This window comes from Apis mellifera, linkage group LG5, assembly GCF_003254395.2.
Source record: "Apis mellifera strain DH4 linkage group LG5, Amel_HAv3.1, whole genome shotgun sequence".
Classification (NCBI taxonomy): Eukaryota; Metazoa; Arthropoda; class Insecta; order Hymenoptera; family Apidae; genus Apis; species Apis mellifera.
The window spans coordinates 11,851,488-11,868,365 of NC_037642.1; the positions used below are offsets into that span (position 1 = coordinate 11,851,488).

The following is a 16,878-nucleotide window of genomic DNA, read 5'->3' on the forward strand; positions in this document are numbered from 1 at the left end:
AGATGAAAAATGTTTTGGTGGCGAATCTTTCATTTCTGTCGCTCTTTCAAAGAGACCGACATCAAAATTTAGCTAGTATCTTCGAAATATCCCGTATGTACAAACGACAAACGAAACGAAATACATACGTCATGATGTCGTACACTGGTTCGGAAAGAGCCGGAAGAATCGTTCGAAGAATCGGGATAAACGAGAAATATTTCGTCGATTTTTATCATCGTGATATTCTTTTCATTTCTAAAGAAGAAGAAGAAGAAGAAAAAGTAAAACACACACACACAAAGTTTGCGCAAAGAAACATCCACCTCTCGTATCAAAAGCGAAAACGAGGGAAAAAAAGAAAAAAAGAAACTTCTAAAATCCTTTCGTCTCTGTGGCCTCTTCTCACTCCCCGAGACGCGAAAATTCTCGAACTATTCCGTCTTCGAACACAACCGAAAACCGAACAGAAATTCCTAACCGAAATTCGGTTAATTTAATTTAGAAGATAACGCGCGCGCGACAATATCCATCAGACGTGCTTACTTACGGCGACGCTCGGCCGTGAGTGTCGTTAATTCGTTCGTTCGAGCGAGCGGCGCAACGTTGACGATCGTTCCGTTCCCCCACCACAACTCCGGCCCGTGCGATGCCACGCGAGAAAAAGGGAAGGATCGATGACAGTCTCCTTTCGAGACTCGAGGAGGCAATAACGTTGCACGGGGGAAAGGAGGTTCGCTTCCTCGAGTGGATGATAGTACTGAATTTCAAAATGGCTGTCGATCAATCCCCCTTATTGCCCATGCATTGGTACAGCTGTGTGTACATGCATAAATGGAGTTACACAGGATACCAGTTACGGGAGATGCGTGGCAGCCGTCTTCGTGATGTACACTTAAATCACAGCTCCCGTCTAATTGATTCTGTCCCAACGTTATGGAGCAAATGAGCGCCGCTTATGGAACGCAAATACAAATTGCAGCCGGTTTTAATTAGAAGTTATAACCGAATTATCCCGACGGATTATTTTTTAGTCGATTTCGTGTGGAATTTATATACATATATATATCTCTTCGAACAATGTGAAATCGTTAGAATTCCATTCTGAATTATTAGAATCTATCGGATCTATTTTTCTTTACGCTTCTTAATTTAATTATCGTTATTATTATTCTCTGTATCGCTAATCTCTCAACGAATATCGAGATACGATATCTCAACCGTTCAAAATCAATTTCGCTCCTCGCTCGAGCGAATAATTTTATTTTCGAAATTCATTTTTATTTAGGAGATTATTGTTCTGGAAGAATTTAAAATTGAATATTTTATCTCCGTTTTAAAACTCGTTTCTGATAAAGAAATAAAAAGAAGGAAACAAGGAAGCTATTCAATACTGCGCTCTTATTGATCGGAGATCCAGCATAAATAAAGAGTTATATTTTTATGTTATAAATAATTATAAATTATATAAATGAACATTATAAATAATTATAAATAATTTTTTCCCTATCTTTCGAAACGATCTTCGAATTGTAATTTTTTTTTTTTTTTTGATTTCAAAAGTTTCGAGAAATCGAACCACGATCGTTAATTCTTCGAGGTAAGGAGAATGTACACGCGTATTATTTCTAGGTCTGTGTAAAATGCAAGGATTAAAAAAACTGAGCTCTCTTTTAGAACTTTTTAAGATTCTTTTTTTTTTTTTTTTTTTTTTTTTACAGCGACGAGGAACAAGTTATTCCGGGCGGCTACGTTAACCGACCTCCTCCTCGTCCGACAGAAGGGATAATACCGCGCTTATTAAACACGTGCCAGGATTAAAAAGAGACTAATCGCGCATTCTTGAAGCGCGACGGTCGTTTCCTTCCAGCCGGACGAATATATTCCTCCTTTGTTTAAGTACACCTTATCGCCACTCGAGGAAAAGTTAATTGCTGCCTGCCGCTCTCTCAAATCTGGACAAACTAACATTGTTCCATCGCTTTTTTTTCGATTCCGTCATTTTTCAAACGATCGAATTATCGAGTGAATGAATTTGAAATAAAGCGAATTTTCGAGTCGATTAACGCGACGGAAGAAAGTCGAGACGAATATCGAAAAAATGATCGATAGACGAGGATATTATTTTTGAGTCGATTAATCGATAGATGCAAGGCTACGAGCACGCCATTCTCTCAAATCTGCACGAATCAAAATTTTGCTAAAGATTTAAATTCGACGTACGTTTCGTGATCGTGCAAAAACGATCGGGGATCATCGATTCATTTAGACGCGTTTGATTAACGACAGAGCAGGGAGCAGAAGAATTCCAGAATTATCTATTTTTCTTTCTAACGTTGGTTCGAATATGATAAAAAATGGAGACGTAATTATTATTTTTGTCTGATTTAATTTTTACGGAACAATATTTTTAATCGTACAATTTTACTGAAAAAATGTTTAATATGAAAAGAATTAATATTGCGATTTGAATCGAGCGAAATAACAATTGCATTTCGTTCTCAATTTGAAGATTTAAATTTCAAAGATATATTCCCAAGCAATGGGTACAAAATATGCGTTCAATAGTATATAAAAATTCGTGCAACTAATTTAATTTCCATTCAACGTTCGATCGATTACGAAAACGATCGGATTATTCACGGAGTCGACACGCGGTGGAGAAAAGGGCTACGAGAGAGCAGCGCTACGAGGCAGCTGTAATGGGAAACGGGAGAAACTCGAGAAGGAGGCTCGGTGTCCAAAGATCAAACGTCACAGGCAGCGCGCATCATCGCACTAACCGTCAGACGCATCGAGAGTGCGCCACTTGGCATCTCCTCTTAACCGTATAGGACCGTTGACACGGTGGCACAAACGCAATCCCTTAAACGTCGACTCGCGCGATATTAAGCCGCCTTCGCTATTAAACCGCTCGCCTCTCCCTTCTCCCAAGCCAAAGCGATCATCCTTCCCGACCGTCTTCCCCTTCTTCTTCCAATTTTCTTCCTCTCTCTTTCATCAAGCCACGCGAAACTTTCCGCTGACCACGATCTCCGCGAGAGAAGGAACTTCTCGATAATCCGATCGAAGAAGAAGGTTCGAATCGAAACGATTTGAAAATCGGCCGATCGTTTGATGATTCAGCGGAAAAGGAAAAATCCAGGATTTCGTGGAGAGGCGAGGGAAAGAGAGTTAATAATAATAAAAAAGGAATGTGTTCGGTTCGGCCTAATCGATCGTCGAAAGCGAAACCGAATCGAATCGAGTCGAGTCGAGTCGAGTCGAGTCGAGTGGAATGGAGAAGGAGGGGAGGAGAGCAGGATCATCAAACTCTCGTGCAAACTTTAATTACTTCTCACGATGAATCGGCGGATTGTGGCGGTAAACTTGGCGCGCACCTGCGAGCCATTCCCACTTCCACTAGCGATCGCGCTGACGTCAGGTGTTGCTCCGCCGAGTATCGCGGCCCACTTCCCCCACTCCTTCTAATCTTCCTTCTCCCTCCTCGACGCGCGGTCAACCAACGATTCCCTGTACGACGCAAGTCGTACGTATCGTGCGGTATCCATGTACATAAAAAACTTTCCTCTCGAATTTCTGTTCCCCGGAAATTTTTGTCACCCGATTTCCAATTTCCTATCGATACCGTCCCATCCTTTCTCGCGTTTAGCCTTCACGTGTGCCGTGATGCGCGCGTTTCGAATTATCGGGCTATTGTTGCGCAACCGACTTCTCGTGGAAACGGGCGAACCGGCAAACCGTTGCCATCCTTTATTACCGACCCATTGTGTCACGCGCGTTGCTTGTTGTCCAATTCTCGCGATCAACACTTACGTTACCGATCGAGTTTAACTCGAGAAAGAAGAAAAAAAAAATGGACGAACTTTTTTTTCATTCTCTCTCCCTTCTTTTTATAAACCGTCTTTATTACCGACCCATTGTGTCACGCGCGTTGCTTGTTGTCCAATTCTCGCGATCAACACTTACGTTACCGATCGAGTTTAACTCGAGAAAGAAGAAAAAAAAAAATGGACGAACTTTTTTTTCATTCTCTCTCCCTTCTTTTTATAAACCATCTTTATTACCCATTGTGTCACGCGCGTTGCTTGTTGTCCGATTCTCGCGATCAACACTTACGTTACCGATCGAGTTTAACTCGAGGAAGAGGAAAAAAAAAATGGACGAACTTTTTTTCATTCTCTCTCCCTTCTTTTTATAAACCGTGTCTTTTTTTTTTTTTTTCGAAACAATCGTCGAATCCATCCGTTGGACGACAGGAAGGGAAACGGAGAAGAGGTCTAATATCTTCGTTCGAACGAGACCGGTTAAATCGTTTCCCGATATTTTTCGATATAGGGGGCGGCACAGTTTACCCCCCGATATCGACCGCGAGAATGGGATACATCTCGATTCCACCACGGAGTCAGGAGCAATGATCGAGCACAATCACCGTCCCGCACACTCCTTCCACGATTATTGCATCCGACTGACGGGAGACCGAAACTGGACGCGATTATCGCTCGATCCTATCATTTTGGATTAGAGAGACTGTATATATATTTCGATGATAATTCTATAATATCTCTGTATTTTAATGGAAAGGGGAGGGGAGGGGGAGAGGCCAAAGACGTTTGGACGATGAATGGAACCGCGCGTGGATGGGAGAGGGGAGGGGGTCGATCCAACCACAATTGGTCGGGATTCTGCTACTCGGATGGAGATTTAATGATAACTCGAAAGGACATCGCGGACACCGAAACCGCCACCGATCATCCATCCCGCCCTATTGATAGATAAACGCCGACCAATCATGGGCAAGCAACGGCCTCGTTTACATTTGCGAATACCTGCACGCCCGCTTTTATCTCCTCCCTCCCCAAATCGTTTATCTAGATTCTCTTCCCATCCCTTGACAAACTGTGCGTTTTGCGTGTCATCGAATGTTGATAAATTCATAAATTTCTCTTATTAATGAAATTTCATTAAATCGTCGATCATCTTAAATAATTTCTTTTTTGTGTATGTGGTATACGCGATTCGACCGCACGCATCTCCATCCACGGTTTAGTACGTGCAGTGTTGCACGTGACGTGTGTAGAATAGGCAACACCGAACGCCGCTGATCCTCGTTTATATATAAAATAAACGCGATCGGCCGGACGAATCACGAAAGCTTCTCCACCGAATCGAAGAAGCCTCGAATGACACGCACATCCCTTTAAAATTCTCGTAAGTAAAATAGAGTAAATGCCTCCTCTATTCTGATTTCCCTCGGGTCGGTCGTCGACGATCGAGTTTTTCCTTCGAATGCGCGAAAGAAACCGCCTTTTAAAGGATAGAAGCTTGGCAATCTTTCTATTTTTCATCCAAGAGACCGAGTATTTACGATTTTTATTTATTTATTTTTTTTTCGAATCACTTTCCGATTTTTCACTCGCAGAACCTTGACAAGAACCTATCGAAGGAAACATCGCGTAAGATAAGACGTTGCGATTTTTCAAACTACGCATTTTTTGTTCCACGTTGTATAATATACGTGTGAGTTTTGCGCACGAGTATTTTAAAAATTAAACGAATGTAACGACTAGCAAGGTCATTGCGAGCAATGTCTTTCCAAAAGTAAACACTAAGTCTAACTCTGTTAAACTCTATTAAAAATTAGAAAAACTTCGAACCGCTATAACTCTGAGAATATTAATTTTTGATCGATGAACGAGAGATGGTTAGAATCGCGGGACTTTCCTCCTTGAAACGCTCTTTCACCCGTCCCGATACGACTTTCGGTCGCCGAGATATCGTCGTGTAAAGAAAAGAGTAATTTTCGATCGTTTATCGCTCTCGCCTCGTCTCGCCGGTCTACCTCGAACTCGGGACAAATAAAAGACGCGATCCCTTGAAAAACACGCTACGTTACGATTCTTGGAAAGAGTACTCGGCACGCATTACGAAAAAGTAAAATATAGAGCAGAGCCATTTCGTAATCCTTCGTATCGCGTTAAGCGATATCGATCGAGATATCGGGACGTATCAAACACCACTTTCAACGACAATGGTTTTTCTTTTTTTTTGTTTTTTTTTTAATTGGATTTTCGCGAAATTTTTTTTTTTTTTTTTTAGTTTTCCCTCGCGCTTTTTCCCCTCACCGAAAAAGAAAAAAAAACCAAAGTTTTTTTACCCAAAAATTTTGCATTCAAAACCGTCCGTTGTCATTGCGTGGAAAGCACAGAAAATATAAAAATTTTACAAAAGTTAGATTTATTATTTCAATAATAACGGATTATAATAACGGATTTTCCCTTCCATTTTTATCCCTATCTCGTTGATCAATTACCGTATATGAAGAAGCTTTCCATCTTTTACTTTACCCTCTTCTCTCTTGTCCCCCATCTCTCTTGTTCACGGCCCGTCGTCCCCTCACGTCTCGCCGAGCGGAAACTCTCAGTAACTCGTTAATTTGACGCCACTTTGCCCAGCGAGAGATTTCATTCGAGGTTTCTCGCCTTTCCTTCCATATTTTACAGAGCTAAACGCGGTTTTCAAAAGATCATCGATCGACCATCCGTCTTATCCTAAGAATACGTTCTCGAATATCTCGAAAAAAAAAATCGAATATCCCCTTTCCAAATCGAAAATGAAGAGGGGGGGGGGGAAAGATATATATATATCGCGATCGTTTTCAGTCTCACCGTTGGACAACACCGCGTACGAAGGAGTGGAGGAGCGAGAGTGGGAAGAAACAAAGGATAACGGCGAGCCGATTGCCATTCGTCCGGGAGGGAAGGGGGTGGGGGAAGAAGAACGAGTGGGAGGGGAGAAGCGGACAAAAGCCGGACGGGTTGGACAACGAAGCCTTTTATCTGCTTACGCTTTATTTGTATTCGCGCCGAGGGAACGCGAACTCGACGCCTACGTTTGCCTACGTGTCGCGGTACGCGTCACGCGAACCAACAACGATCGGCCCGAATAAATGCAAAATCCCCCCGCCATTGTTTCTCCCCATTTTACCGTCGACAACCAACGCGCTGTCTTATATAGAACGTGTATCCCTCTCCGACGGATTCCACTTCGACTTCGTCGACGGAAATCGAGCATTCGAACACGAGGCGATAAATGCGAGAGACGAACCGCGAAATCCACCGTCGAGATATATTCAAACCTTCGAAGCCGGCAGGAAAGAAAAGAAGGCTCGAGAATATTTCCGTTCGTGTTTTAATACAATAATTCTGTCACCCATTGTAATTCGTAAATACCGAGAGATCCCGATTCTCTCGTTTTCTTTTCGGATCGAATATCGTTGTACCGCGAATAATACATGTTAGATTAAGATGCCAAGTATAAAAGAACATATATTTTAACGAATATCGAAGGGAAATGGAAAATGAGTAAAGAATTTATCGAAAATGAAGTTGAAGCTCGATCGAAAAGAAATTGAATTCTATTATCCGAAAATTCTCCCTAATTAATTCTCTAAAAAAGGAAAGAATAGTCGTATCCGATTATTATTAAATGGAAACTCCTCTTGTTTCCATCTTCTTTTTGATACTCGATCGATACAGTTGTATCGAGATCGTCTCGTCGACAATTTTCATCGATGAGAAGGGAAGAAAAGAAAATGATTTGTATTCGTATTCGTATTAGATATTTAATATCCTCCGAGGAGGAATGCTCGGACGTAATCGGATATTATATTTCGCCGATCGGATCGCGATATCTCTGTCCCATTATGCCACGCATCCCATTTTGAAGAATGGCTGCGGGGTGCGGTTTCACAGGTGATATTTGAATAGAGGGGCTGGCCAGAGGAGGGGGTCGCGGGGTGGGGTTATCGCGACGATTTCGAGGTATCGGCGACGGATACGGAAACCGACATCGAAAACGGTAACCAGTCGCGCGCGTCAGGAGCAACTCAACGAGAATATATACATATACATATATATGTATATACGTGATTTCCATGCGCATCGACATTGGTATGGAAATGGGTTCTCGCGATCCCGATCCCTCGCCTCGTTAATTAAGAATCTGTTCGGGAACAGGTGCGATCAAGAACAGGCTTATACACGTTTTATAATGGATTATTAGAAATTGATCTCAGTTAAGTATATCGATAAGATAAGATAAGAAACGAGTTCTCGATCTATTCGAATTTCCTACGTCGAAACGCGTTTCTTTTTTTTTTTCTCCCTTCTCGAAAAAGTTGATCGAAAAATAGAAGGAAGGAAAAAAAAAATTATCGATATATTAATAAAATCTCGAAAATTTCTCGACTCGAGAAAAACTCGTCCAAGGAATCGGTCGAACGGATTCTACTTAAACGCGGTCGCTTTAATCCGAACTGTTATTCGAAATTCATTGGGGATCGCGGTTAAAGCTGCTCGCTTAAATTCATGGGTTAAAACTTTGACGGCGGCTTGGGTTGGGCCGGCTTGTACCCGACTTACGTCTAATCCCAATTAAAAATCATTTTATCACCGTTCCGGTATAAAATGGTCCCCGCCGCTCCCCCCGGGGAGTCAGAAAGTTAACTTGTAGGGGTGGGGGGGGGGGGCAAATTATATTTTCCGCTCGAACGGAAACGGAAGAAAGCGGGAAGGGAAGGGGAGGGGGAAGTAAGTAAGGAAAGGGTGAGTAGAGGCGGGCCGCCGGAACGAGCGGCGGCGGGGGGAGGAAAGGAAACGAAAGGAAAAGAAATGTGGTGGCGCAGTGGCGACACCGTCTGCAATTACAATGCCTTAATTTTATGCGGCAAGTTAAGCTCCTTTTAAGAGCTCCCCCGTCGCTAACGTATTCATAGGAAACGTTTCCTTTAACCGGGGAGGGGGGATTCGGCGCCGTTCCATCTCCTTCGAGAAATTATTTTAATTTGTTTGGAGGCCTCTGTATGTGTGTGTGTGTGTGTGTCCCAATATTTTCACCCCCCCCTCTGTGTGTGTGTGTGTGTGTGTTGAGTGTGTTTTGAACGTGTGTGTGTTGAGTGTTTTCAGTGTGTGTGTGTTGAGTGTGTGTTGAACGTGTGTGTTGAGTGTGTTTTGAACATGTGTGTGTTGAGTGTTTTCAGAATGTGTGTGTGTGTGTTGAGTGTGTTTTGAACATGTGTGTTGAGTGTTTTCAGTGTGTGTGTGTGTGTGTGTGTGTGTGTGTGTGTGTGTCGCGATATTTTCAACCCCCCCCCCCCCTCTCTCTCTCTCTCTCTCTGTGTGTGTGTGTGTGTGTGTGTGTGTGTGTGTGTGTGTGTGTGTGTGTGTTGTGTGTGTGTGTGTGTGTCTTTCTCCCTTCTTTCTTTCTCGCGTGCAGAAAATCATCATATCCCCTCTCTTTCCTCTTCGTTTCTCGACTTCTCTCCATTTTCTCCTTTCTTTATCCGATATATCATCCTCCTCCATCCGTTTGTCCTTTTCTTCAATCTTCCCCCACCAAGATTATTGCATCGCCTTTAAGCGGTCGTTTTCCACTCGATGCGACGACGAACACACCTTTCCCTTCCAGGATGAAGGGGGGGGGGGGGTATCGTTTTCTTATTAGGAATCCGCGAGGAAGCGGATTCGTCGGTGATGGAAGGAATTTCTCGTAATTCCCTTTGTATCGCGAACAGGTGGGCGCGAATCGCGAATGCTAGTTTCCTAGCATTTTCTAATCGCCGCGTTGCCTTTCTCTCTCCGTTTCAAGCGTGTCACGTGTGTCCTTGTCTCGCCTCGTTATCTATCTTTCTTTCCTCTCTCTTCCTCTAGCCGCGAATTTTAAAAGGGAATATATTACTTCTATTTGTTTTTTTTACAAAGTATTATTAATATTCGAGCGTAGATTGAAAGTTTGGAGAAAATTTTGTACGATATGATGTACAATTGTACGTTAAAAAACTCGATAATCATCGCTTTTTCAATAGTTGAGAGAAATATTCTGTAAATTATTAAGAAGTTATAAGTAAAAACTGTTCTATTCATTTTGTGTATATAAAATTAATTTTAACGAGCCATGATTTTCTAATATCTTAGTATGCAATATAAATATGTCTTTTTACAGTGTTTTATTCGTTTTGTAATTTCCAGTCTCGTTATTCTCATTTCGTTAAATTGTCACCTCATATCTGGCCAATAATTTATATAGGACAGGATTGTCGTATCCCTCAACTTCTTTCTTTAATAAGCATTTTGTCCTCAACATACGTTTCCAGTTCTCGAGATTTATCGAAGCGCTTTCTAAATTAATCGCATGAATTTTTATGATGAGTTGAAAAAAATATCCATGGCTTAAAAATGCAGGCACCTTTGAAATTTAATTCGCTTGATTGGAATACAATAGAAGGTTAAATGCAATTGTTATTTCAAATCACAAATATTTCCATATTCCTTTTTCATATATCGATTACTTGAATCTTTTCATATTAAACAGAGATAACAAATTATAAAAATGTTCTTCTATACGTAAAAATTAACCCTTTGCATAAAACTTTTATATTTCAATATTTTATGTATTTTTACTATAAAGAAAAAAAATTATCGAATGCAATTTTTTATTGCATAATTATTCGTTTCGTGCACTATTTCATTAGTAAGAAATTGTTAAAAAAAAATCTAAAACGATTCACTCGTATTCGAAGATACTCCATTTCGAATTTTCTGTGTCTTCTGCGATATCTTCAACTATTATTCTTATTTTTAGCCTTCCTAATGTTCATCGTGAATCAAACTCATCTTGAACTAATTTTATTAACCCATTTCACGTTTGCAAAACTGAAAAACTTTGAAAATAATATTTCCTGTCAAACTCAGACCGACACGCAAACAGATAAAAAAAACTTATCTAATTTAACGATATATTATTCCACATCTCATAACATTATATTTAGAAATATTTAGAAAACATTATTTATATTTAGAAAACATTATATTTAGAAATTATATTTACGAACATATTCTAAAAAAGATCGAACTTAAACAAATAAATAAACTCGAAGCGAAGAAAAATCAAAATAATTATATCTGCCCGCATTATATTCGAAAATAACATTAAAAAGAAAAAATCATTTCTCATTCGTTGAAAATTTTTCTCACCGGACGAAACGAATAAAATTTATATTCTAAAAATGGAGTTATTGTTTGAACTCGCGAGACGTTCTAAACCGTTTCGACTCCCTTCGGTCCGAGTGTTGCAATTCCGCAATTTGGTGACAAGTTTCCAAGGAAGTTTTCGAAGTTTTTCGTCAAAGTTTTTAGTTCGGTTCGATTCCTTTAAATTTTACATCATAACATTATACTTAGAAATTATATTTACGAAAATATTCTAAAAAAGATCGAACCTAAACAAATAAATAAACTCGAAACGAAGAAAAATCAAAATAATTACGTCTGCCCGCATTATATTCGAAAATAACATTAAAAAGAAAAAAATCATCTCCTCTCATTCGTTGGAAATTTTTCTCACCGGACGAAACGAATAAAATTTATATTCTAAAAATGGAGTTATTGTTTGAACTCGCGAGACGTTCTAAACCGTTTCGACTCACTTCGGTCCGAGTGTCGCGATTTGGTGACAAGTTTCCAAGGAAGTTTTCGAAGTTTTTAGTTCGGTTCGATTCCTTTAAATTTTATATCATAACATTATACTTAGAAATTATATTTACGAAAATATTCTAAAAAAGATCGAACCTAAACAAATAAATAAACTCGAAGCGAAGAAAAATCAAAATAATTACGTCTGCCCGCATTATATTCGAAAATAACATTAAAAAGAAAAAATCATCTCCTCTCATTCGTTGGAAATTTTTCTCACCGAATGAAACGAATAAAATTTATATTCTAAAAAAGTTAGTTATTGTTTGAACTCGCGAGACGTTCTAAACCGTTTCGACTCCCTTCGGTCCGAGTGTCGCGATTTGGTGACAAGTTTCCAAGGAAGTTTTCGAAGTTTTTAGTTCGGTTCGATTCCTTTAAATTTTATATCATAACATTATACTTAGAAATTATATTTACGAAAATATTCTAAAAAAGATCGAACCTAAACAAATAAATAAACTCGAAGCGAAGAAAAATCAAAATAATTACGTCTGCCCGCATTATATTCGAAAATAACATTAAAAAGAAAAAATCATCTCCTCTCATTCGTTGGAAATTTTTCTCACCGAATGAAACGAATAAAATTTATATTCTAAAAAAGTTAGTTATTGTTTGAACTCGCGAGACGTTCTAAATCGTTTCGACTCACTTCGGTCCGAGTGTTGCAATTTCGCAATTTGATGACAAATTTCCAAGGAAGTTTTTCGTCAAAGTTTTTAGTTTGGTTCGATTCCTTTAAATTTTATATCATAACATTATACTTAGAAAATATATTTTCGAAGATATTCTAAAAAAGATCGAACCTAAACAAATAAATAAACTCGAAGCGAAGAAAAAGAAAGGTAATTACGTCTGCCCGCATTATATTCGAAAATAACATTAAAAAGAAAAAAAACATGAACAAGAAAACTTCCCTTTGACCGTCGTCGTCTCCTCGTATCAATTTCTCGTCGAATCGGGACGAAACGCAAGGCGAACGATAATCCAGGCGAAGCCTTCCGTCTCGCCTGATCGCGCTCGTTAAAAACCGATCCAATTTGTCTTGGATGGCCGAGGACAAAGTGCATCCGGACGTTACGTCGAAACTTGCCCCTTCCGTTGAACGAGTCACCGTTGATCGACCGTCTCTCATCATCGAAACTTTCCCCGCCCGATTAGACTCGAGCCGATAATCGAGAGAAGAGAAAAAGGAGAGGAAACGAGAAACTTCTCGAAAGATCTAGAGATAAATGAATAATACAGTTTCTTATTTATAACGAGACCGTGTATATAACATTGTCGAGGAAATCTCTCGATACACGCAGAGGTCGATCTTCCAAGTGCTTAAAAGGTTATCTGACTCTCTCGGTCGAGTGCACTCGTGTCGGCCTGTATTGAGTTTCGAGGCTCGGAGAACTCGGAGAGCGAGCAAACTCCTTTCCTTCCTCTTCCTTTTCCTCTTCTGCTGTATGACGAATTGCGAAAGTTTGGGGAAAAATTGGTAAGATAAGACGTGAATGTATATATATATATTCGTTTCACAAGTTGGACGTTTTTTCGCAGCTACGACGCGAGGAATCGACAGTTCGGCAAGGCGAAGCTGTGGAGCGCGTCCCACTTTTGGGGGGACAGGGCCACGTTCAAAGCTAGTCAACCGGCCCAGCTGACGATTCGGGACCTGCGGGAGACCGACCAGGGTGTTTACAGATGCAGAGTCGATTTTCGCAACTCGCCGACCAGGAATCTCAAGGTCAACTTCACCGTCATCGGTGAGTCTTGGAAAAAAAACTCCCCCGTTAAAACTTGGGCGTTTCGAGGGAGGGAGGGAGGGAACTATTTTAAAATTTAAAGGAATCGAACCGAACCAACAACTTTGACGAAAAACTTCGAAAACTTCCTTGGAAACTTGTCACCAAATCGCGACACTCGGACCGAAGTGAGTCGAAACGGTTTAGAACGTCTCGCGAGTTCAAACAATAACTCCACTTTTCGAATATAAATTTTATTCGTTTCGTCCGGTGAAGAAAAATTTCCAACTAATGAGAGCAGATGATAAAAGTATTAAAAAAAAAAAAAGGAAAAAATCGGAAAGGGAGGGGGGAGAGAGTCGCGAAGACACGAGAGAAGAAGCGCGTCGGTATTCGAGTCGCGGGCGTTCGAGAAACTCGAGGCCGAGGAACTTCACTGCTCGATACTTGGAAAGCGTAAAGACAGGCCCGAACGACGTATATATAGCCTCTTAATAGAATCGAGCCGAGTGGGTATCGTGGCCGTCCCTCGAAGGGGGGGGAGGGGGGCGGGCGTTTCGTGGCCGGAACGAAGCGGCAACAAGGCCAAACTCCTTTTACGAAACCCCCCTAACCGAATTTACTCATCGATCGGCTATTAAACTGAGTTAAGGCGCTGGCTGCCGATTCCGCTCCAAGGAATATATATATATACACGTATATCCCGCTCGAGAAACTTTAAGGCGTCGCCGGGAAAATCTGACGACGTTGGGACAAGACGTTTGTCGTTGAGGCACAAAGGGATTCTGTCCTCGTGATAACGAGACCGCGCCTCGTCTTCGATTCCCGGCCAAACTTTCTCAAAGCTCGCCCTATCCCCCCTCTACCGTCGAATAATTCTCGTCCTATCGCGAAGCGAAACGAAAACAGCCCGTTACGAGACGGTAGAAAAGTTGCGTTACCTTCGAAGGAGAGAGAGAAAGATAATATAATAATCGGCGTTCGAATCGAGAACGAGACGATTTAAACCTCGTGGAATACTCGTTTGCCAATTTTACTAAACGTAACGAGAAGCCTCTCCTTCGCCATTTCGACTCTGACGAGAGAGAGAGAGAGGAGAGGAGAAATTTGGAAGGAACGAGAGCTGGTCGAGAGAGAAGCGAACGTTAATCCGATTAGGCTTTACTCTAGATTTTGACAAGGAACTACCTCCCTCCCCCCTCCAGCCGCGCTTCAACGACGTCTAATCGCCGATTATGGAGAAATTAATTTTGTCTTATCCACTCCACGGCTCGTCTCCGACTACTCTATCGGCCTACCCGATTCAATCGTCAAACCCTTAAACCCCACCATTTTCCTTATGCTTCGTTCTATATATATATATATATATATATACATTTGCAGGCTAACGACTCTCTATCTCTTCGTTTACGCTCGAAACTTTTCGCATCGTTGGAAACCAGATACTTAACCGCACGGTTATGCGTTTATCGATCCGTCGAGCTTGCGCTCTCATGCCCACACCTCGTGCCTTCTCTTTCCACGCTAAAATCCTCTCTCCTCGCAAAAATTCATTCGCCGCGTTAAACGGACTCGAAACCGAATCTTATCCCACTGCACTCTTTCTTTCTTTCCATGCTTTGATTCCTAGTCAAATAACGAAATAGTCGATGATCGAGTTGTATTTCTTAATAAATAATCGATTCGGGCAAGAAAGACAAAGACGCGTGTCTATATTGCAACAGTCGAATATTCGGATATTCCGGTATTTAATTTAATTTTGTACGTAAGCGCGTTTGTTTAAAGCATTCGCGAAACGAAGTCGATATACAGTGGATATACCGATACAGTTATTTTGCCAGCCGCAAATATCTTCGCCTGCCGAATTATTAGACGATTTAATCCCCCGAACGTTTCTCCAAACGTATCTCGTATATCTCGTTTCGTTTCGAAACGCGAATAATCGAGAAACGCATTATTCCCTGAAATAGACGCTTAATTCTGAATATCCACGGTTAAGCCTCTTATCGATGATTACCCATTAGCTCATTGGCGATCGATACGTACGACGAGCCTTTAGAGGCGTGTGCCCGTCTTCGTTGAAAAGATATCGTCGCTTTGCCCGCGACCCGAACAAGGGGATCGTGTCGCGTCGTTGCCGGACACGAGGCGCTCTCTGTCTCTCTCCCTCTTCTTTTTCCGTCCTCGCAGTCGATCTTCGTCGCGGACAATTCTCGTTTAAGCCTCTTATCTGTAATTACTCGGGGACTCGGAAGAAAAGAGGGGGGAGGAGGGAGAGGGGGAGGGGAAGGGGGAGGGGGGAAGGAGGGGGGAGAGGGGAGGAGGGAGAGGGGGGAAGGGGGAGAGGGGGGAGGGGGAGGGAAAGGGGAGAGGGGGAGGAGGGAGAGGGGGGAGGGGAAGGGGGAGAGGGGGAAGGAGGGGGGAGGAGGAATCGGTTCGCGCGCGTCTGGCCTCTTTTCATATTTTCACAACGAGAATAAAATATCAAGCTACATCTCTCTGTTTCCATGAGAAGAAGGATCGTGGAGAGAGGAGAGATCGCGTCGTTATGCGTGAAATACGAGCATCGAAATTTCACAGGACAGGAGGCGACAATGCTCGTATTTCGTCATTAACGGATTCAATGGGGGAAGACATTGAAACAATCTCCTTTCCTCGAGTGTAGCCTCGCGTTTCACTATTTTCTTCTTTCTCTTTAATCTCCTCTCCTTTCCAAAAGTTTTTCCTCTCTCTCTCTCGTTACATTTTCGAGTCGCAAGAATTGGAAAGACAATATTCCAATTTTTCCGCGGAAAAACTTTCCTATCCTCCGACCGGATCATACCCCGTCCATACTTTCGAAGAAAATTGAAAAAGATCCGTTTTCCGTCCTCTCACCGCGCTTACAATCGAATAAATCGGGTGAAATCTTATATCGGGAGGGGGAAAACTTTCGTGATGAAAAAAAAATTTTTCTCGCCGTACGAATAATTTATCGAATAATACGTATCGTGCCGCGCAACTTATCCTTACCCGTGTAAAGGAAGAGGAACAGTTTCTCCAAGAGCGGGTAATGGAAACGTTCCGGGACGCAGCAGGCCGGGCGAAACTCTCACGGAACGCTGGCAGCGAGAAGGGACGGTGGAAGGAGGAGGGAGAAAGGAGCGGTGGTCGGCCGCACAACTTGTTCCAAAGAAATCATGAATCGAAGCGAGCTCAATAATGTATCGAGCAATCCAACTTTCTCGAGGGGATTGGACGCTCCAAGCGCGCTCCACCACCAAACCTTCCAACTTCTCCGAGAAAAGTTTAAAGCTTAAAAAAAAGAGGATAATTCGAGCGTATCGTTTTTTCTTTGCAGCGTAACAACGCCAGTTCTAATACAACTACATCACGGATTTTCTAAACAGCGAGCGAGATAACGAGAGACTTACGGTCGAAAGACGGCGCGTATAACGATAAGGATAGGGGAGGGGGAAGAGGAAAAAAATAGGCAACGTTTTTCAAAGGCGGTTTGAAAATCGCGTGGCGGAATTCAACGGTGTACCGACCATTCCCCTTGTTCCCCTTTTATTCTACCAGGTTTTTTCCTCCTCCTTCCCTCTTTTCGTTTTTTCGGCAAAAGTTCACCAGTCGCCGGAGGATAGCTACGAAAACAC

At 41.8% G+C, this 16,878-nt stretch overlaps 1 protein-coding gene across 8 annotated transcripts in view; it reads left to right on the forward strand.

Annotated features, from left to right (window-relative positions):
* The window catches only part of LOC408857 (hemicentin-1), a 103,548-nt gene that overhangs the window by 21,524 nt on the left and 65,146 nt on the right, over positions 1-16,878 (forward strand). For 7 of the 8 annotated variants that reach the window (XR_001702959.2, XM_006567624.3, XM_006567621.3 and 4 more), the window contains exon 4: positions 13,056-13,261. The exons of the other annotated variant lie outside the window; for it this stretch is intronic. Coding sequence is in view for 6 of the 7 variants with exons in the window: in XM_006567624.3 (XP_006567687.2) it covers positions 13,056-13,261 (206 nt within the window). In the remaining variant the exon portion in view is untranslated. The remainder of the gene's footprint in view (positions 1-13,055; positions 13,262-16,878) is intronic. 8 annotated transcript variants of the gene reach the window in all.